A 19,045-nucleotide genomic window follows, 5' to 3' on the forward strand; every position below is an offset into this window, starting at 1 on the left:
TTCTGACCTAAATTTTTTTATTTCACTTTTTATACATTGTTATAGAGGCATCCATCTTGCCTGAGCTGTTTTTAACAGCATTTAGTGACACGTTTTACAGGAAGCCTCATGGACATAGATCAAGTCAAAGAAATTCTTTTTGGGCGGCGCGTCTGTGTCGAGGGTGGTGCTCATAGTAGGAAAGGATTCCTATAGCATCATGAAAGTTCAAATCTCGGCACTCACCATTTTCATGCTTCAAGAAATCTTTTATTGTAGAAAATTCATCAGTTTTTTTTTACAGCGGTAAAAAACAGGACGTTTCGGCATCAAGCCTTCCTCAACTGTCTAATATTATTAGAATTTTCTACAATAAAAGATTTCTTGAAGCATGAAAATGGTGAGTGCCGAGATCTAAACTTTCATGATGGACATAGATGACAATAGACAATAGTCTGTGCCCTTGAGATAAATGTGAAACATTACTAAGCACGCTTTATGACCTTTGTAGAGGTCACTCCACAGGGAGCTGCTATTGTCTCCTCTATTTACTGGTGTCACATGTTGCTGCAATGCTGTACAGATCACTTTCTAGCAGCTTCCTCTTATCACCACAGACACCAAAACTCTCACAATTATTTTATTATATAGATAGAAAAATAGAAAATTAGGAAAAAAACACCAAAAAGTCTTAAAAATTTTTAACCCATTATTTAAATTAAATGTCATTTTTTAATGACACTACTGATGATACTACTAAAGCCCCTATTACAGGGGGCGACACTGCTCACTGCCAGCGCTATTCCACGCATCCGCAGCAAGCGGGTGAGTGCAGGGGGGGGAGCTGAGGGGGGGATGCCCGGGTGATCGCTTGATCGTCCTGGCAGCCCATAGCAGGTAGCAGTGGTCTGCTGCCGCTGCTCCTATTCCACGAAGCGACGGCAGCAGATCGCTATCAATAGTTCTACAGGTAAATTCAGAACAGCACCGCTCTTGTCTCTAGTTTGGTTGGAGTTTTGCATCTCCCCTGAAGTGAATGGAAACCTCATCTGAACTGGACACAAGAGTGGTGCTGTCTCTGGAGGAAAGTGGCCATGTTTTTCTAATGCTGGATAACCTGTTTAAAGGGGTTATCCAGCGCTACAAAAGCATGGACACTTTCTTCCAGAGACAGCACCACTCTTGTGTCCAGTTTAGGTGCGATTATCAATTAAAGGGGTAGTGCGGTGAAAAGCATTTATTCACTAAATAACACACATTACAAAGTTATACAACTTTGTAATGTATGGTATTTAAGTGAATGCCCATCTTCCGCATGTTTCCACAGAGTTATGCTCAGCCAATCCCGGCTGAGCAGCTGATGATGCGCTGGAGGGGGCCGGCATGAGGAAGAGCTGGAGCGGTCTGGCCGGCCTCCTGAAGATAACGTTATCGTTCCAAGATGGTGGCCGGGGTCAACAGCGATTCCCTAAGTATAATGCACCACACTTGCGGGTCTAGCGAGGGTGGGGGAAACATGGGGAAGGGGGGCATTCACTTAAATAACACATTACAATGTTGTATAACTTTGTAATGTGTGTTACTTAGTGAATAAATGATTTAAACCGCACTACCCCTTTAAGCTCCATTCACTTCAATGAACTAAGTTGCAAAAGTCTTCCCTAACTAGAGACAAGAAGGTGGCCATGTTTTTGTAGCGCTGGATAACCCCTTTAAGTATCCTATAACACAACTCTACTATCCCACAGGCGGAGCTGCACTATCAATCAATATATTGTTCAAGCCATCATCGATTGGCCTATAATACACAAGGTGATTAGTCTGAAGAAACCAAGATTGAACTTTTTGGCCTCTAAGCATCATATCTGCAGGAAACCAGGGACTACACATCGCCTGCCTAACACCATACCTTCAATAATGCATGGGGGTGGCAGCATTACTTTGAGAGTTTTTAAGTGGATAGCATAGGGAGACTGGTCAGGGTTGAGATGAAGCTGACTAGAGCAAAGCGCAGAAATATATTAAAGTGGTGGTGTACACTAAAAAATTTTCTTTCAAATGAACTGGTGCCAGAAATGTGTAATTTACTTCTATTAAAAATCTCCAGTCTTTCAGTACATATCCGCTGCTGTATGTCCTGCAGGAAGTAGAGTATTCTTTCCGGTCTGATACTGTGCTCTCTAGTGCCACCTCTGTCCATGTCAGGAATGGTCCAGATCAGTAGCAAATCCCAATAAAAAGCCTATCCTACTATTCAGACTGGCAATGGGGCGTTTACAGACAGATTTATCTGCCAGATTATTTAAGCCAAAGCCAGGAGTGGATCCGAAAAGAGGAGAAATCTCAGTCTTTATGACCTGTTCTCTGTTTATAGTCTGGCTTTGGCTTCAAAAAATCTGCCAGATAAATCTCTCCATGGGAAGGCACTCTAATGGTACTTTTACACAGAGCGATAATTCACCCGATCGCACGATTAACGATTTTGAAGTAGGACGCCGGGACCCCGTGCAGCGAGGAGATAATGTATACAGAGCGGAGCGGGAGGCGGCCGGCCGGCATCAGAAAGGGTTAAGCGGCCGGCAGACTTTCGTTCAGACCGCTGCGTGTATGTAATGACAGTGATCTGCCAGGACCTAGCCGACTCGCAGCGTTATTAACGCTGCGAGTCGGTAGGTGTGAAGGCACCCTTAGGGTACAAACCCACACACCGTATACACAGCAGATACGCAACAAATACGCAGCAGATTTGTTGGTACAGATTTGATGCTGTGTTCAGTTATTTAGATATAATCTGCTGCGTTTTTGCTGCGTATTTGCTGCGTATCGCAGCAGTAAATACGCTGCTTATACGGTGTGTGGGTTTATACCCTTACTTAGTATTTCACAGGTGATATAATTATACTCAGTGCATCAGGTCCTATCACAGGTGTTCTTTGTATGGGAAATCCTCAAAACATGACCTGTTGGTGAGGCCTGGAATTGAGAAACACTGCTGTAGAACATACAGCAGCTAATAAGTACTGGAAGAATGGAGATTTTTAATAGAAAAATATTACAAATCTCTGTCACTTTCTAGCATCAGTTGATGAAAAAAGTTTTGAGTGAACTAATAAAAAAAAAAACAACATGATCCAGAGTGGGTTGAAGGTTCGACTGCTTTGGGACATTACAGAACAAGGGAGTTAAAACCAATAAGCTACAAGAAGTGAAAGTGTATTCCTGGCCTAAAAAAAAGCAAGGACCAAATAATTTTATCATCTTATAGGAAGAAGAGATGTCTGGAGATGTGGGTGATAGAGATCACGGAGAAGAGTTTCTGGATCCTGTCAGTATACACATTGAAGAATACCACAGCCCCCAATAGTACAAGAGTGTGTCCATATGTACATGGAATCTATGGGGAAGAGACAACCATGATAGGAAATCATCAAAACTAAAAAGAAATGGTCACTAACAGCCAACTACAAGCAGTCATGTATGAGGAGGCAAAACTGACTGCACTAATCCTCCTCCCTCAGCTGTCCGTCCTCCATCACTCTGGCTCCCCTTCTCCTCAAACCCCATCGCTATAGCAATCACTCCCAATGTCAGTGTTCAGCACTCTCTCTGCTGTCAGCCAGACATCACTCCGGCACCCCCTCAGCTGTAAGCTCCCCATCACTCCTGCACCCCCTCAGCTGTCAGCCCCCCATCACTCTGGCACCCCCTCAACTGTCAGCCCCCCATCACTCCTGCACCTCCTCAGCTGTCAGCCCCCCATCACTCCTGCACCCCCTCAACTGTCAGCCCCCCATCACTCCTGCACGCCCTCAGCTGTCAGTCCCCCATCACCCACTCAACTGTCAGCCCCCCATCACTCCTGCACCCCCTCAGCTGTCAGCCCCCCATCACTCCTGCACCTCCTCAGCTGTCAGCCCCCCATCACTCCTGCACCCCCTCAACTGTCAGCCCCCCATCACTCCTGCACCTCCTCAGCTGTCAGTCCCCCATCACCCACTCAACTGTCAGCCCCCCATCACTCCTGCACCCCCTCAGCTGTCAGCCCCCCATCACTCCTGCACCTCCTCAGCTGTCAGCCCCCCATCACTCCTGCACCTCCTCAGCTGTCAGCCCCCCATCACTCCTGCACCCCCTCAACTGTCAGCCCCCCATCACTCCTGCACCTCCTCAGCTGTCAGCCCCCCATCACTCCTGCACCCCCTCAACTGTCAGCCCCCCATCACTCCTGCACCTCCTCAGCTGTCAGTCCCCCATCACCCACTCAGCAGTCAGCCCCCCATCACTCTGACACCCCCCCTTACTGTCGGCACCCCCTCAGCTGTCAGTCCCCCATCACTCTGACACCCCCTTATACTGTCGGTATCCCCTCAGCTGTCAGCCCCCCATCACTCTGACACCCCCTTATACTGTCGCTATCCCCTCAGCTGTCAGTCCTCCATCACTTCAGCGCCTCCTCACCCGAGCACCCACCTCACCAACACAGCCCGCGAACACTTCACGCACTTGAATCTGGCGGGCTGGGAACCCTGACGTAAACGTTGCTAGGTCACAGGACGTCACGCCCCGCTCCCACAATGCTTAGCGCGGAGGCGGCTTCCTTTGTGTTTCCACATACGGGTACCCGCGCCCCGCCCGCTTCGTTCGGTCGTCGTGTTTAGCTGTGTAACCGGCGGTGAGGTAGCTGCGGCCCGCGCTCCGTGACAGAAAGCGGGCAGGATACGCTGCAGTACAAAGGATGGCGGTGAGTATATAGACGGGCGGACAGCCGGGGCTGCAGGGCGCTCGGGAGCGGGGGGAAGATGGCGCCGCCGATCCGCCATGTTCTCTGCGGCCTGCTCGGTGTCTGCCCCCGGCTCCTGCCGCCTCAGTCAGCCGGGCTCCGGCGTCTTAGTTGTGGTCACACGAGTCCGTGATCAGCCGGTTACCGGGGTGTTACCGAGTATTGCCGTCACTTTTATCGGTTCGTTATTGTGCTGCATTTATCCCCATATATATATATACATTGTACTCTTATGCTTGTAGTATCTGTGGTGGTTTTTAAAGGAAAACCCTGGCAGGAATTTTGTTTCTTTCACATCAACTGGTTTCAGAAAGTTATATAAATTTATAATTTACTTCTATTTAAAAATCTCCAGTCTTCCAGTACTTATCAGCTGCTGTATGTCCTGCAGGAAGGGGTGTATTTGCTCCAGTCTGACACAGTGCTCTCTGCTGCCACCTCTGTCCATGTCAGGAACTGTCCAGAGCAGGAGAGGTTTTCTATGGGGATTTGCTGCTGCTCTGGACAGTTCCTGACATGGACAGAGGTGGCAGCAGAGAGCACTGTGTCAGACTGGAGAGAATACAACACTTCCTGCAGGACATACAGCAGCTGATAAGTACTGGAAGACTGGAGATTTTTTAAATAGTAAATTTCAAATCTAACTTTATGAAACCAGTTGATTTGAAAGCAAAAGATTTTTGCAGTACACCTTAGGGCCCTATTCTACCGGACGATTATCGTTTGCATAATCATTAACGTCCTTAACGATAATCGTTACTTTTGATCGGAATTGCGATCGTTTTTTCTTCGCTCTTTATTTGCTATTGCGTTCGTATCTATTGCAAACGACATCTTATTCAATGCGAACGTTTTGCAAACGAGCAACGATAAAAATAGGTCAAGGTCTTATAAAGCGATCAACGATTTCTCGTTCGCTCGTTAATCGTTAACTGCATTTTAACGATTATCGTTTAGATTCGAACAATTTAACGATAATCTGAATGATGATCGTCCGGTGGAATAGGGCCTTGGGGGATGGGGGGAAATCCGCACACAATGCTCATGGGGTAAATTTTAAATTTGCAGCATTTTACTTTTTGGCTTCAGAATTTTCCAAACATTAACTTTTTAATTTTTAGTTGTTTTTATTTATGATGGAGCCAGATTTTCCACAAATTATATGTTGTGTTCTTATAGTTGGCAAAACACATTAAAAGGATGCTCCGGAGACTGAAAAGTTTTTTGTTTTTTTTTGCTAGTACATTGTTCCTATGAAGTTATACTATCATGTAATGGTGCTAAATTAGATGTATAGTGTTTTAGCTACTATTCAGCTTCCCTTACGGAGGTAAGGAGGGACATGGCTCCCTCTGGCTACCCGATATTTGTGTGGTTTCCTATCCCCTGCCCAGATCACTGTCTGCTGCACAACGATTAACAGAACAGGATCCCGGTGCCCTGTGTACTGTATATTCTTATATCCACTACCTGGGGGAAAACTGCCTGACATTATTGCTGTGTACAGCAGCCTCTCTATAGGGAGCAGTGATTACTATGCTTACTGTGCTAGAACCACTGACAACAATTGCCGCTCGCTGTACAGAGGCTGTCAGACACAGCAATTGTGTCAGATAGCTTACCCCGGGTACTGCAGTATACAGGGTGAGGAAGAGGACAGTACCCTGCCCTCTGTATAGTGCTGTGTAGCAGTACTAGAACAAATCAAGGGATCGGGAACTTCACAAAAATTGGTGACAATAGATAAACTACATTTATTTTTATTTTTTTTAAAGTTCGATTACAAATTAAAAGCAACACTTTGTAACACAAAGTTAAAGTAATTTATTCAGACCCATTCCGATTGAGAGAACGAGCCAGGAGAAGACCACGCTGTAGTGCATCTTCTCCCCGTTCTGTGTTAGAAAAAAAAAAGTCAGGCTTATAATGGAGCTCTAAGGAGCCTGACTTTTTTTTTTTTTTTACACAGAGCGGAGAGAGGACGTGCTGCAGCTCTGTCTTCTCCCGATCGGTACGGGCTGAACACTCAGACCCAGACTGATCAAAACTTTTGACATGTCTCTATACTACTTTGTGGTACTGGGTCTTGGGTTATTCTTTCAGCATTATGCTCACAAAACTGGTTGTTGCTGTCTAAATTTTAAGACTTATTCATATAGAGAGAAACTCATATCTACTATAAATTTTATTTTTTTCACAGTCGAGTGATCCGGAGCGGGATGACGGATCTCCAGGAAGCTTGTCACCAACTTTAGAAAAACGTATGGAGCATTGTGACCCATCAAGGTCCCCTAGATCTTATAGGCATTATTCTAGATCCCGGTCACGTTCAAGGGAACATAAAAGGAAGACTGGTAAGTTGGCACAGTTTACTGTCTGACATGTTTAACATGCAGGCAGCTGTAAATCCGCTGTGTATTTCTTGAAAGGTTTTGGACATGTGGCAAATCCCCTGGCACCCAGCTGATGGCAGAGATCCGACCCTGACACTCGGTCATCCCACATACGGTGTACTCCAAAATGGTGCCATTGAAAAATACAGTTCATCGCACTGGGTTGACATTAAAATCAGAACATTACGGCTCTGTTAGTGTGGCCATGTATAAATGATAAAGCATTATGGCCTATAATTGGTTCACTGACATATCTTTCTGTTCTGCAGATGATGGAAAGAAGCACAGGAGTAGGAGCAGAAGCAAAGAGGTAATTCATATTTTGTAGTGTAACTTAACTGTTTTGTATATGTTATGTAGGAATTATTTTTACTAAATGGTAAGTACATGGGGGGGGGTTATTGTATGGTACAGTATCTATTGGACACCACATTACATATCTCATCTATTATAAGAAGTGACATTATACTTATTACAGCTTCAGATGTATCTAAATAAATCACACAAGCAGCAGCAGGTGAATGGACAACTTGTTTTATCTTGATCATTCATCTGGTTGCTGATCTGAGATTCTGAAGACCCGTTATTCCTATCTAGTTTAGCACGTTTGCCTATAGCTGCGATACTATCTCATTACATATTAAGTCTGACCTACCTCTGTAATGTGGATATTCAGTTTTCTATAGAAAAAGTGCTGAACAGTGGTACAAGGTTGATACTCGAAGCTGGGGACTAATATTTAACAATATTTTTGGTGATCGCCATAATAGGAAGCATTTATATAAATTTGATTATTGTGCTTCGACCACATGATAACATTTCTATAATAAATCATACTCAGCGTGCTAAAGCACGAAGAGACTGAACTGAAGACGCTCCAGAATCAGATAGCAAAATAATATCCTACTCCATGATAAGGTAACTATCCGTTATTCAACCTCCTACTTGCTTAATAAAATACACTGAGTGAACTGTTTCATGTGAAATCCATCTTTATTCATTGACTGGGCGAACTTATTTTCCTATCCTTGGGACATGACAGTCGTTCTGTCTAGATAGGTTTACAGTAGATAGACCCCTGTTGTATCCAGGGACCTGAAAATCCAGTTTGCAAATTTGTCTAAAGGTGGATTTCTCTCCCAGATATATTTACAGCAAGTTTTGTTTTGTATGTCTTTTTGTATTGTTTTAGTGTGAACTATAAAAAGAATGAATTATGTTTATTTTTTCCCTTTGTTAGCATTAGCTGGTTATCCAGGATTAAAATAATATGGCTGCTTTCTTCCAAAACGGTGTCAGTGATGTCAGGTTGTGTGTAGTATTACAACTTGGCTCCATTTCACTGAATTGAGCTGCAATACTACCCACAGGACGGGAGTGACAATGCTTTTGGAAGAAGGTAACTGTTCTAAAATTGGTTAATCCCACTCTGGGAATATTCTTATATGGTGCAGAATAAGCTGCTACTAGAGAATAAATTAGAGGTTCTTGTCTATGCCTTGTGTATATCTATTTTAGTTGATGTGGCATGTCAAGGTAATTCCTATTTCCTCATTGATTTAGTTTCCTAATGCTGTCTATATTTTCCATGAAGCCTTTGGCTTTGCAGAGAGGGAGTGGCGTCTCATCATTTCACATGCTTTGAGTCTTAAAGGGGTAGTCTAAAGTAACTTTTTATGTGTTGCTTCCCATGGTAATGCTAACAATGTTACATACTTGTTATCTATTTAGTCTCCTTCCCACAGTTCTGAGCTTCTGCTTTTTGCTAAAGACATACAAAACTGTCTGAGCTGTTTAGTCCGTCTTTGCTCTCAACCACCTCCTCTCCCTCCCTTCTGAGATGGCTAATGTAAACAAGTCCCTTTCTGCATTTTTTTATGCCGGAAGGATTCATCTCAGTGAGTTCATCAGCGGCTTGACCTCAGTTTAACCCTCCCAGCCTTACAAAGAAGATACAAAGTTGCAGGTAAAGCCTGCCAGGACTTGTTTACATCACATGTCTCGGAAAGGGAGGGGGAGATGAAGAGAAGCTCGTATACGATTTTTGTGTCTTCAGTCGAAAGCAACAGCTCAAACTGGGTTAAGGAGATTGAAATCTCACCATGGGCAGCAACATATGAAAAGTTATGTCTGAGTAGAATTCCACTTCAAGTGCAGTAACTGATTAAGTTCTGTCCCCTTACACTGTACTATATGAGATGCAAATGCAGCTTGTCTCCTTTTCTCCCTGTTACTGCAGCTCTTACATGTAGGTCAGCAGTGTCAGTCTACATTATACCGTACATACAAAAGACTCACCGTGCACAGCACCGATGTGATCAAGTGAGGTGTATAACTGTGATTTAGCAGCTAAGCAGTGTTTGGACTCCTACTATATAGCGTAGTCCCATAGAGCGAGTAGTAGCAACTGCATCATACAGATCAAGCAGTATGGGGAGGGGTCAGGTCTGTGTACAAATGGGCACATTTACCATGCAAGCTCACTGTATATTTTTTGATGCTTGATCTGCTAGGTTAGTCTGGCATATTAAATGTTGGACCCAAGGGTCCCCATCCTGCCTGATTATACATTTTATGTGTATAACTAACTTTAGGTGTATCTCTTATGAAATGTCTACCCTTAGGAAACCCTTGAAACTTTATTTTAGTGTCTGTGCAGCTATTGGCATACAGATAAAAAAAAAAAATAAATAAAATGATTTATTTATTCTTAAGCACCATTATTCCAGTGGATTTAAAGGACTATTCCCATTTCAACTAATTTTTAATCTCACAGGGCTCTTCAAGTTATATACATTTGGAAATACTAGAGATGAGCGAACCTGGAGCATGCTGGAGTCCATCCGAACCCGAACTTTCGGCATTTGATTAGCGGTGGCTGCTGAACTTGGATAAAGCCCTAAGGCTATGTGGAAAACATGGATATAGTCATTGGCTGTATCCATGTTTTCCAGACAACCTTAGAGCTTTATCCAAGTTCAGCAGCCGCCACTAATCAAATGCCGATCATTTGGGTTGGGATAGACCCGAACCCGGTTCCCTCATCTCTAGTAAATACATTCATTAAGAAAACTTGCCTCCTCCTTCTGATATGCTGCTCTATCCCTCCCCATTGTTGACAGCTTGTTGTGTAGGTTACAGACCACTACTCTGCTCTAAAAACAGTGGTCTGGCTGGTGTATATATGTAGATACAGTATACATTGTATTTAAACTATCTACATATATACACCAGCCAGACCACTGTTTTAGAGCAGAGTTGTGGTCTGTAACCTGGACAACAAGCTGTCAACAATGGGGAGGGATAGAGCAGCCTATCAGAAGGAGGCGAGTTTGCTTAATGAATGTATTTACAAAAATTTTTTACTTGACAAGCCCTTTTAAGTGTAACTATGTTAACTGAGATGGGAATGCCCCTTTAAGTACATAACTTGAATGGGCACTGTCACTTAAAAAAGAAACATTTGACATGTCCTAGAGACATGTCAATTGTTTGGATCAGTCGACTGCTGAGGTAGCAACAATTGTTAGATGTAGCTGGGAAAAATAAGCACCCAGCCCTGTCTTGGAACAAACTTCCAGCAGATGTGGTAGGTAAATCTACAGTAGCTAAATTTAAACCTACGCATCCATAGTTAAATTATGATAAAGGAAAAAACGTTACGGCATACTAGATGGACCAAGTGATCTTTTTCTGTTGGCTATCTTCTATGTTTCTATGAAGAGGCTGGGACAGAGGGAAAGTGGATCCTAGCCAACATCCTGTTTTACTTTTAGACAATCTATTTAAAATAACTGCAACTACCATAATATGACAGTGTGGAGAAATCCCTCCCTCCATGGGCATAGATGGTCCGACAGCCTAAAGCAATAAATTAAAATACCTAGAGACCGCTAGATTCTCAGATTGATCCTGCCTGGGAGCCTTGAGGTAGGGATGATGTCTGTTTCTCTTTTATCCTTATCAGAGGTTATGTTTTTATTAAGATGCCTAAAATAGAGTAGGCACCTTTACTATAGGAAACAATTCAAGTGCATTGACTCATCTGAGATTGATCATAGATTTATTGATTTGGTTGTAATGACACACTGACGCATTTGTTTAATGAGAAAAGAAAACCCAATAGTTTCCTGTATGCCTCCAGGTACAATAACCCACACTTACATCCCCCACTATGCGGCACTGCAACTCTCAGATCTTCCAGTTTCCACCCCTGTGCTGTTTATGCTGCTTCTGATGATGTCCTGATCAGACAATCCCAGAGTGGAAACAAGACATCATCTGAATGAAGAACACAGGAGCAGCGTCAAGGTCTGAGAGCTTCAATGCCAGGGGAGATAAGTTTGAAACTTTTTACTTTTAGGACACAGGAAACTGTTGGATTTTCCTTGATAAGCCATTTAATGCTAATAGCAGTACATTTGTCTTCTCGTATTGGGTTCACTAAAATTTACAGTAAAAAGAGTAGATACTGCAAATTATACTCAAAGATCTGTATGGATTCATTTTGGCAGATTTTAAGTACTAAAATTTCAACCGATATTACACTGATGTATAGTGAAAAAAATGCAAAACATGCTAAGTTTGACAGATCATTATTGATTCATTTAATAGATTTTAGAGAAAATTTCTATGGGGGGTGTTTTAGTTAAAGAGAAGACTTTTCTTTACAATTCTATTTGTGCATTGATTATGCCAACAAATATTTTTGTATGTAATTATTCGTTTTGAATTTGGTTGTCTCTCTCTGCCTTGGACCCCATAAATTTTTCAAGCAAAGCTGGTGTTAAGACAGGAATTCAAGCAGTATCCGAGTATCTTGTTTGTGGTGTGAATAGTGATTACAGTAGTAACTGCAAGTCTAGTTGGTCTGTTTTAATGGTTACACAGACAGTTGAGTAAACTATATTATACTGGCATCATAAATTTGGAAAATCAACAAAAACTGAAAAGGGCTTTTCATATGAAGATCTTGGTTCATATGCTGCTGAGATATAATATATCACAGTGTGCATAGTTTTTATGAGCTCTATAGGGGCCTAATTTACCTTCCACAATTGAAGCCTTAGTTAAAATTTTCACCAAGGTTACAGAAGTTAGATCACAACATATGTCAATCATTTGACTCTCATACTAACTCTTTTTGTTGCACTATTTTCCTGAAAGAACCAACTTCTTGTTAAAACAGGGTAGAAGATATGAGTCCAAAGACAGATCCTCCAAGAAATACAGAAGTGATGACTTTGACAAAGAGCACTCAGACAAAGTAAGAGAGAGGCTAAATTCTTCAGAAAACGGAGAGGAAAGACATCGACGGAAAGAAAAGAGATCGTCTAGAGGAAGAAGTCATTCCAGGTCTCGATCACGTGATAGGTAAGCTACGGGGAGTTTTTACTCTACAATTTTCATTTTATGTAACTGCATGCTTTTCTTGGCTTTCTAAAATATGAATACCCAGTTCTTGTTACTTTGTATCTCTGAGGTCCTTTTTCAAGTTCTTTTCATAATAATTAATTTCTGAGAGCAGTTGAGATGAGCGAATTTACAGTAGGAATGAAGCAAAGCGCTTTGTTCCTATCTGCATTCTGCTCATCAAGCTGGGGGCTTTGAAGTCTGCTCCGCACCGCTCCTCCCTTGGTGCTGCGAAAAGCTGGACCCAATCCTGGACCCAATCCCAGCACCCAGGGAGGAGCGGCACGGAGGGGAGCAGACCTTAGCCCCCGCAGCCTGATGAGCGGAATACAGATAGGAACTATGAGCATTTTGACCATGCCTTGTTGATCTGTTTAAATATTTGAAGATACCTTTTATACTCTTGAAGTTTGAATAATTTTAGTTGCACTTGAAGCATGAAATAGCATTGACATTTCTTAATTTTTTTCTTTTCCATAGGCGACATCGTAGTAAAAGCAGAGACAGGAGGAAGTCCCGATCAAGGAGCAGAGATCGTAAAAGACGGCCTCGCTCTCGTTCAAGATCTAGATCCAGACATCACCATAGGAGTAAGAGTAGAAGCAGAAGTCGGTGGGTCTCAAAATTTGTTTAACTTGCATTCTTTAGTTGTATGTTTCCTTATAAATGATCCTTTGTTATAAACTACTTTTTATGTAGTGAAAAAAAGAAGAGACTTGACAAACCTAGAAGGCACAGCAGGAGCCGGAGTCGGACACCACCTAGTCCACCTCCATTTCGAGGCAGAAATACTGCAATGGATGCACAGGAAGCACTGGCTAGAAGGTAAAAGGTGTTTAAATAATTTATTCATTTATTTTATACTAATGTATGTTTACAATCATAATTTGTCCTGTCTTTTAGATTGGAGAGGGCGAAGAAACTTCAAGAGCAACGTGAAAAAGAAATGGTTGAAAAGCAAAAACAGCAAGAAATGGCAGCAGGTGAAATTTTAAATTTTTGGATTGCAAGCTAATCCCTGGGAGTCTGATCACCAGAACCCTATTGATCCCGCAATCGGGGGGGAAGCAGTTACCCCTGCAATGAGAGGAGCTCCATAGTTTTTTTTTTTACTACTTATACTTTAAAGTTCAGCACTGGGAATCGTTTGATGCCCCCATAAAAAAAAAAACTAATTGTGTGCAGGCCACAGTAACCACTTCATTCATTGCAAGGCAATTGGATCCTTGTTCTCAGGATAGGTGGGGGTCTCAGCGATTAACAAGCTGAGAAGAGAATACCCCTTTAACTTTCCCAAGAAATAGGAATTTAACAGCTGAATAGTTCGGTGCGTTTACACAGACAGATTTATCTGACAGATTTTGGAAGCCAATGCCAGAAATGGATTTGAAAAGGAGATATCTGTCTTTCCTTTGACCTGTTCTTTGTTCATAGTCTGTTCCTGGCTTTGGCTTCAAAAATCTGTCAGATAAATCTGTGTAAACGCACTATAAGGCAAATGTGTCAGATTTTTGTCTGACAGATGTCACCCAGTCACTGCTTGTTTTGCTAAAAAGCTAAGCTGTGATTGGACGCTGTGTTTTACGGTTGAGTCCCCCCCCCCCCCCCTTGTGTGGCATGGATCACGGCTGCATAACACTTACAGACACGTGAGCAGAGCCATTTAAAGGACGAGGTCCATAGTTGCGGGTCCGCAATTGCAAGCAGCCTACAGAATGTGTGAAAGAGGCCTTATGGTGTCATGCTATACATAGTTAGGACAGCATCAACCTGCTGACAGGGTTTCTTTAATATATTTTAAACTGCAAAGACTTTATTTTGTAGTATTGTGTGTTTAACCCCTTAAGGTCAAAGCCTATTTTCGTTTTTTGCGCTTTTGCTTATTCCATTTTAAGTTTAAAAGTCCATAGCGCTTGCATTTTTTCACCTAGAGACGTATATGAGCGCTTATTTTTTGCGAAACCAATTGTACTTTGCAATGACAGGCATTATTTTTCCATAACATATGCTGCGAAACCGGAAAAAAATCATTTGCGCTGTCAAATTGAAAAAAAAACGAATTTGTTTTGATTTCGGGGAGTTTTGCATTTACGCCGTCCGTCCTATGGTAAAACTGACTTGTTATGCATGTTCCTCAAGTCGTTACGATTACTATGATATATAACATGTATAACTTATATTGTATCGGATGGCCTGTAAAAAAATTCAAACCATTGTTAACAAATATACGTTCCTTAAAATCGCTCCATTCCCAGGCTTATAGCGCTTTTATCCTTTGGTCTATGGGGCTGTTTGAGGTGTCAGTTTTTGCGCCATGATGTGTTCTTTCTATCGGTACCTTGATTGCGCATATACGACTTTTTGATCGTTTTTTATTACATTTTTTTCTGGATTTGATGCGACCAAAAATGCGCAATTTTGCACTTTGGAATTTTTTTGCGCTGACGCCGTTTACCGTGCGAGATCAGGAATGTGATTAATCGGGCGATTACGCACGCGGCTATACTAAATATGTTTATTTATTTATCAAATTATATTTATAAAATGGGAAAAGGGGGGTGATTTGGACTTTTATTATTAGGGGAGGGGATTTTTTATTAATAAAAACACTTTTTTACTTTTTTTTTTTTTTTTACTGTAACTAGAAGCCCCCCTGGGGGACTTGTATATAGACAGCACTGATCTCTCATAGAGATCAATGCTGTGTATATACACAGCAAAGATCGATTAGATCGGTCATAGATTACTATGGCCTGCTGCAGGCCATAGCAATCTATTGCCGAGCCGGGATCAGCGTCATTCCGACGCTGAGGCCCGGCACGGGCAGAAGAACGGATCTCCGATCGCGGGGGGGGAGATCCGTCCCACTAGACACCAGGGACGTGCGGCGCGGTGCCTCTAAATGCAGCTGTCAGGTTTGACAGCTGCACTTAGAGGCTTAATTAGCCAGCGCGGCAACGGGACCCGCGCGGGCTAATAGAGGCACTGCCCGGCTGCACGTGTCAGCCGGGATCAGCGCCGTTCACAGCGGCACCATGACGTATCAGATACGTCATGGGTCGCTAAGGGGTTAAAGGCTATCGACATATCTGCAAAGCATGGGGGTTTCCTTGCTTTTGACCTATTATGGTGCTACAGCGTCTGCAACTTGCTGTGTGAGCTCCAGGTCTCTCTAGCCTGCATGGGGAAATTGTAACACAAGAAAATCGCATACATTTGAACACTACTAATGTTTTTTTTATTTTCCCTCAGTTGCTGTTGCAGGTGGTGGTTCTGTTCTTAATGTAGCAGCATTGTTGGCCTCTGGAACTCAGGTGACTCCTCAGATAGCTATGGCAGCTCAGATGGCTGCACTACAGGCCAAGGCATTGGCAGAGACTGGAATTTCTGTTCCTAGTTATTATAACCCAGCAGCAGTAAATCCAATGAGATTTGCAGAGCAAGAGAAAAAGAGGAAGATGCTTTGGCAAGGCAAGAAAGAAGGGGTAAGAACCAGTGCTTGGGAAAATCACTTTGATGGTAATGAGAAATGCCATTGTTTTATGTAGTATGTTTGGGGGGGAAAAAGGACAGGTATATTACGGTTTTATAACTGTCCTGATAGAAAGGAAGCCTTTCACAGCCTTTTATGTTTTGTATTCTATAGATTTTAAGGTTTTTATTTAGTTACACTTTGAGAGGAAATTATCATGACCAGCATTTCATGTGGCAGCTTAAAGGAAAAGTGCTCAGGAGCAAAATGTGCCAGATCTGTTAAGGGGCTCTCACCTGTCCATTCAACTTAATGACTGACATCTTTGGCAAAATCTATGAATATTTTTAGCCTAAAATTATAGCTAAGTGTACCTTGAGGTTATGCCCTCTTCTTAGTTCCAGCCACTTTTCCCAAGGGAATTGAGTGCAGCATAAAAAGACAAATGTAGTGATTTAGAATAAAAAATTTTTTCCCATTTTCAGGACAAATCACAGTCTGCTGAAATATGGGAGAAACTCAACTTTGGAAATAAGGACCAAAATGTAAAATTTAGGAAGCTCATGGGAATAAAGGTAAGTCATATTATATTTGTCTTTAATATTTTATGAATAATACGGTTTTATTAAAGGGAACCTGCCACCCCCTGTGCAGGGGCAGAGCCTGGCTGGCCCCCTGGTGGAGACCCTTATACTTACCCTGTGCACAAAGTCCCTTGACCCGCTCCTGTTGCCAAGATATCGCTGTCGGAATTCTAGACGGGTGGAGGGTGAACTTTTTTTTTTTTTTCTCCAGTCTTTTAGACTTGCAAAAAAAGTTTATTTGCAGCTGCTTGTAAAATAACAGCCAATAAAGTAGTAAATTCTTGTTTATTTTAAAGGTAATGGCATTTCCTGTTAAAAATGTATATAGGGGGGTAAAAAAGCTTCCTGAAACCCTTCAGCAGCAATATATGAGCTGTTTAGGCCGTAGAAAAGAATTTACGGTGCATACAAATTATTCTGTAAATAAATACCATGTGTGCATTTTCTATTGCGTTACATTGAGTTCAGTAATAAAAATGGCAGATTTTGGCTACAATTTGGCTGCTATTTTTTGTAGTTAGTCTGCATTTTATTGTGTACTTAAGGCCCTATTACACCAAGCGATTATCGGCCTACAATTACTTGGTGTAATAGCTAGTGTTAAAAGGAAACCATCAGCAGACATGCATGATGAGCTCTAACCTGACTGGTATGTGCTCACTGGCTCCTTTAGATTGTGTACTAAGGCTTTAAATATATTTTGAGAATTTGCTTCAGGTTTTGTTTTTTTAGTGTTAGGACAGATGATACAGTAATATGCTAGTACAGCAGTATATCTTGAGCTGGTGTTTCATACAATATATAATCATGCATTCTTGTTCTAGAATGAAGATGAAGCTGTGGCGAGTACTGCGGACCCGGAAAGTTTCAAAACATTGAAGCAACAAGAGGAAGTTTTTAGAAACTTGGATGCTCAGTATGAAATGGCAAGATCACAGACCCATACACAGAGAGGCATGGGCTTGGGATTCACCTCATCAATGCGAGGCATGGACACAGTGTAAAGAAAAGGATTATCCACTTCTTGAATCTTTTCAATAGTTCTTGTTCTTGTAACCAAAAAGCTAGACTTCTAGCTTGCATGGATGTTGCATTGACTTTAACTTATTAAAAAAAAATCATTTTTGTAAATATCAGTGATACTGGTGTTAGTGATATCAGATTTTGTCTTTTTCCATTAAACAACAATAGGAGCTTGTTTTACTAAATGAACATCAAGCTTTGTTCATCGATGTTTCCTGCTTTGTGACTCCTAAAGCAGGTCTGATATCATTGCTAAATGTACACACATGTTGTGAAGATTTCCACAGACAAAACTTGTGCCAGGAGGATTCTGGATGTTGATAAAAATGTTTGTTACTCTGTGTTTTAGGTATGTTTACATTTCGTTTAGATGTCTCCTGTCAGATAGTATGTTTCAATACGCTTTTGTTATATACACTTGTAAATCTAGACTTAAAAAAGGCCTTCATAAGAGCTGTGGGTTTTTGCTTTTCTTTGTTTTTTTTTATATATATATACAGAAGCGACACATCCTTTATATCATATTTGTGTTTTAGGTTAATCTTGTTCAGTTAACAAAGACCCTGGTTTGCTAAGGTGCTTGTCACTACTTTGAAATGATTTCTGCCCATGCATTCTGTTGCTTGTATATTCTACTATAAACAAGCAAAAAAAGAGTGTCAGAATAAACATATCAAAATGACCTAGCTCATCTTTTTCTGTGCATTCTATAAAGTTGCTGTCAACTAAGATTCTGATTTATCAAGGTATAAAATGCGTATATACATATGATGGAAAGTGCAGGACGTGGCAAGATTTTTATTTTTTTTTCCTCCATGGCAATTAAAACACATAACTAAGTTTTCTATGTAATGTGCTTTAACCCCTTAAGGTCAATGCCAATTTTCGTTTTTGCGCTTTTGCTTTTTCCACTTTATGTTTAAAAGGCCATAGCACTCGCATTTTTTCACCTAGAAACCCACATGAGCACTTAATTTTTGCGCCACTAATTGTACTTTGCAATGACAGGCAGAATTTTTGCATAAAGTACACTGCGAAACCAGAAAAAAATTTAATGTGTGGTGAAATTGAAGAAAAACAACGCAGGGTATTTGTTTCTACGCCGTTCGCCCTGGGGTAAAACTGATATGTTATATATGTTCCTCAAGTCGTTACGATTTAAATCGATATATAACATGTATAACTTTTCTTCTATCTGATGACCTGTAAAAAATTCAAACCATTGTTAACAAATATGTGCTCCTTAAAATCGCTCCATTCCCATGCTTAGGGTGCCTTCACACGTACTGTATCGCTGCGTTTTTAACGCTGCATATTTATCGCTGCGTTTTTGGTGCTATTTTTACATGCGCGTTTTTTGATTTTAACATGATTTTCATGTGAAAATCAAAAATCTCATGTA

The 19,045-nt window shown here is 41.6% G+C and overlaps 2 protein-coding genes across 5 annotated transcripts in view; one reads left to right on the plus strand and one right to left on the minus strand.

Annotated features, from left to right (window-relative positions):
* Positions 1 to 4,620, minus strand: part of KNTC1 (kinetochore associated 1) — a 74,538-nt gene extending 69,918 nt beyond the window's left edge. Inside the window, exon 1 of one of the 2 annotated variants that reach the window (XM_069960867.1) lies at positions 4,455 to 4,620. The gene's annotated coding sequence lies outside the window, so the exon portion shown is untranslated. Of the gene's footprint in view, positions 1 to 4,449 lie in introns of both variants that reach the window. The other variant, XM_069960866.1, reaches the window with a different exon arrangement.
* On the plus strand, positions 4,548 to 18,325 carry RSRC2 (arginine and serine rich coiled-coil 2). Of its 3 annotated transcripts, XM_069960869.1 has the most exons (10): positions 4,548 to 4,720; positions 6,960 to 7,113; positions 7,422 to 7,462; positions 12,341 to 12,525; positions 13,045 to 13,176; positions 13,264 to 13,389; positions 13,468 to 13,547; positions 15,817 to 16,049; positions 16,522 to 16,611; positions 17,445 to 18,325. In XM_069960869.1, the coding sequence occupies exons 1-10, from the start codon at positions 4,715 to 4,717 to the stop codon at positions 17,622 to 17,624; spliced, it is 1,227 nt and encodes a 408-aa protein (XP_069816970.1). In that variant the 5' UTR covers positions 4,548 to 4,714; the 3' UTR covers positions 17,625 to 18,325. The 3 variants fall into 3 exon arrangements, with proteins under 3 accessions (XP_069816970.1, XP_069816971.1, XP_069816972.1); XM_069960870.1 differs by lacking the exon at positions 4,548 to 4,720 and having other exon boundaries at positions 7,030 to 7,113; positions 12,319 to 12,525; XM_069960871.1 differs by lacking the exons at positions 4,548 to 4,720; positions 6,960 to 7,113; positions 7,422 to 7,462 and adding an exon at positions 7,994 to 8,070 and having other exon boundaries at positions 12,319 to 12,525.
* The last annotated feature ends 720 nt before the right edge of the window (positions 18,326 to 19,045 follow it).

This window comes from Dendropsophus ebraccatus, chromosome 3 (genome assembly GCF_027789765.1).
Source record: "Dendropsophus ebraccatus isolate aDenEbr1 chromosome 3, aDenEbr1.pat, whole genome shotgun sequence".
Classification (NCBI taxonomy): Eukaryota; Metazoa; Chordata; class Amphibia; order Anura; family Hylidae; genus Dendropsophus; species Dendropsophus ebraccatus.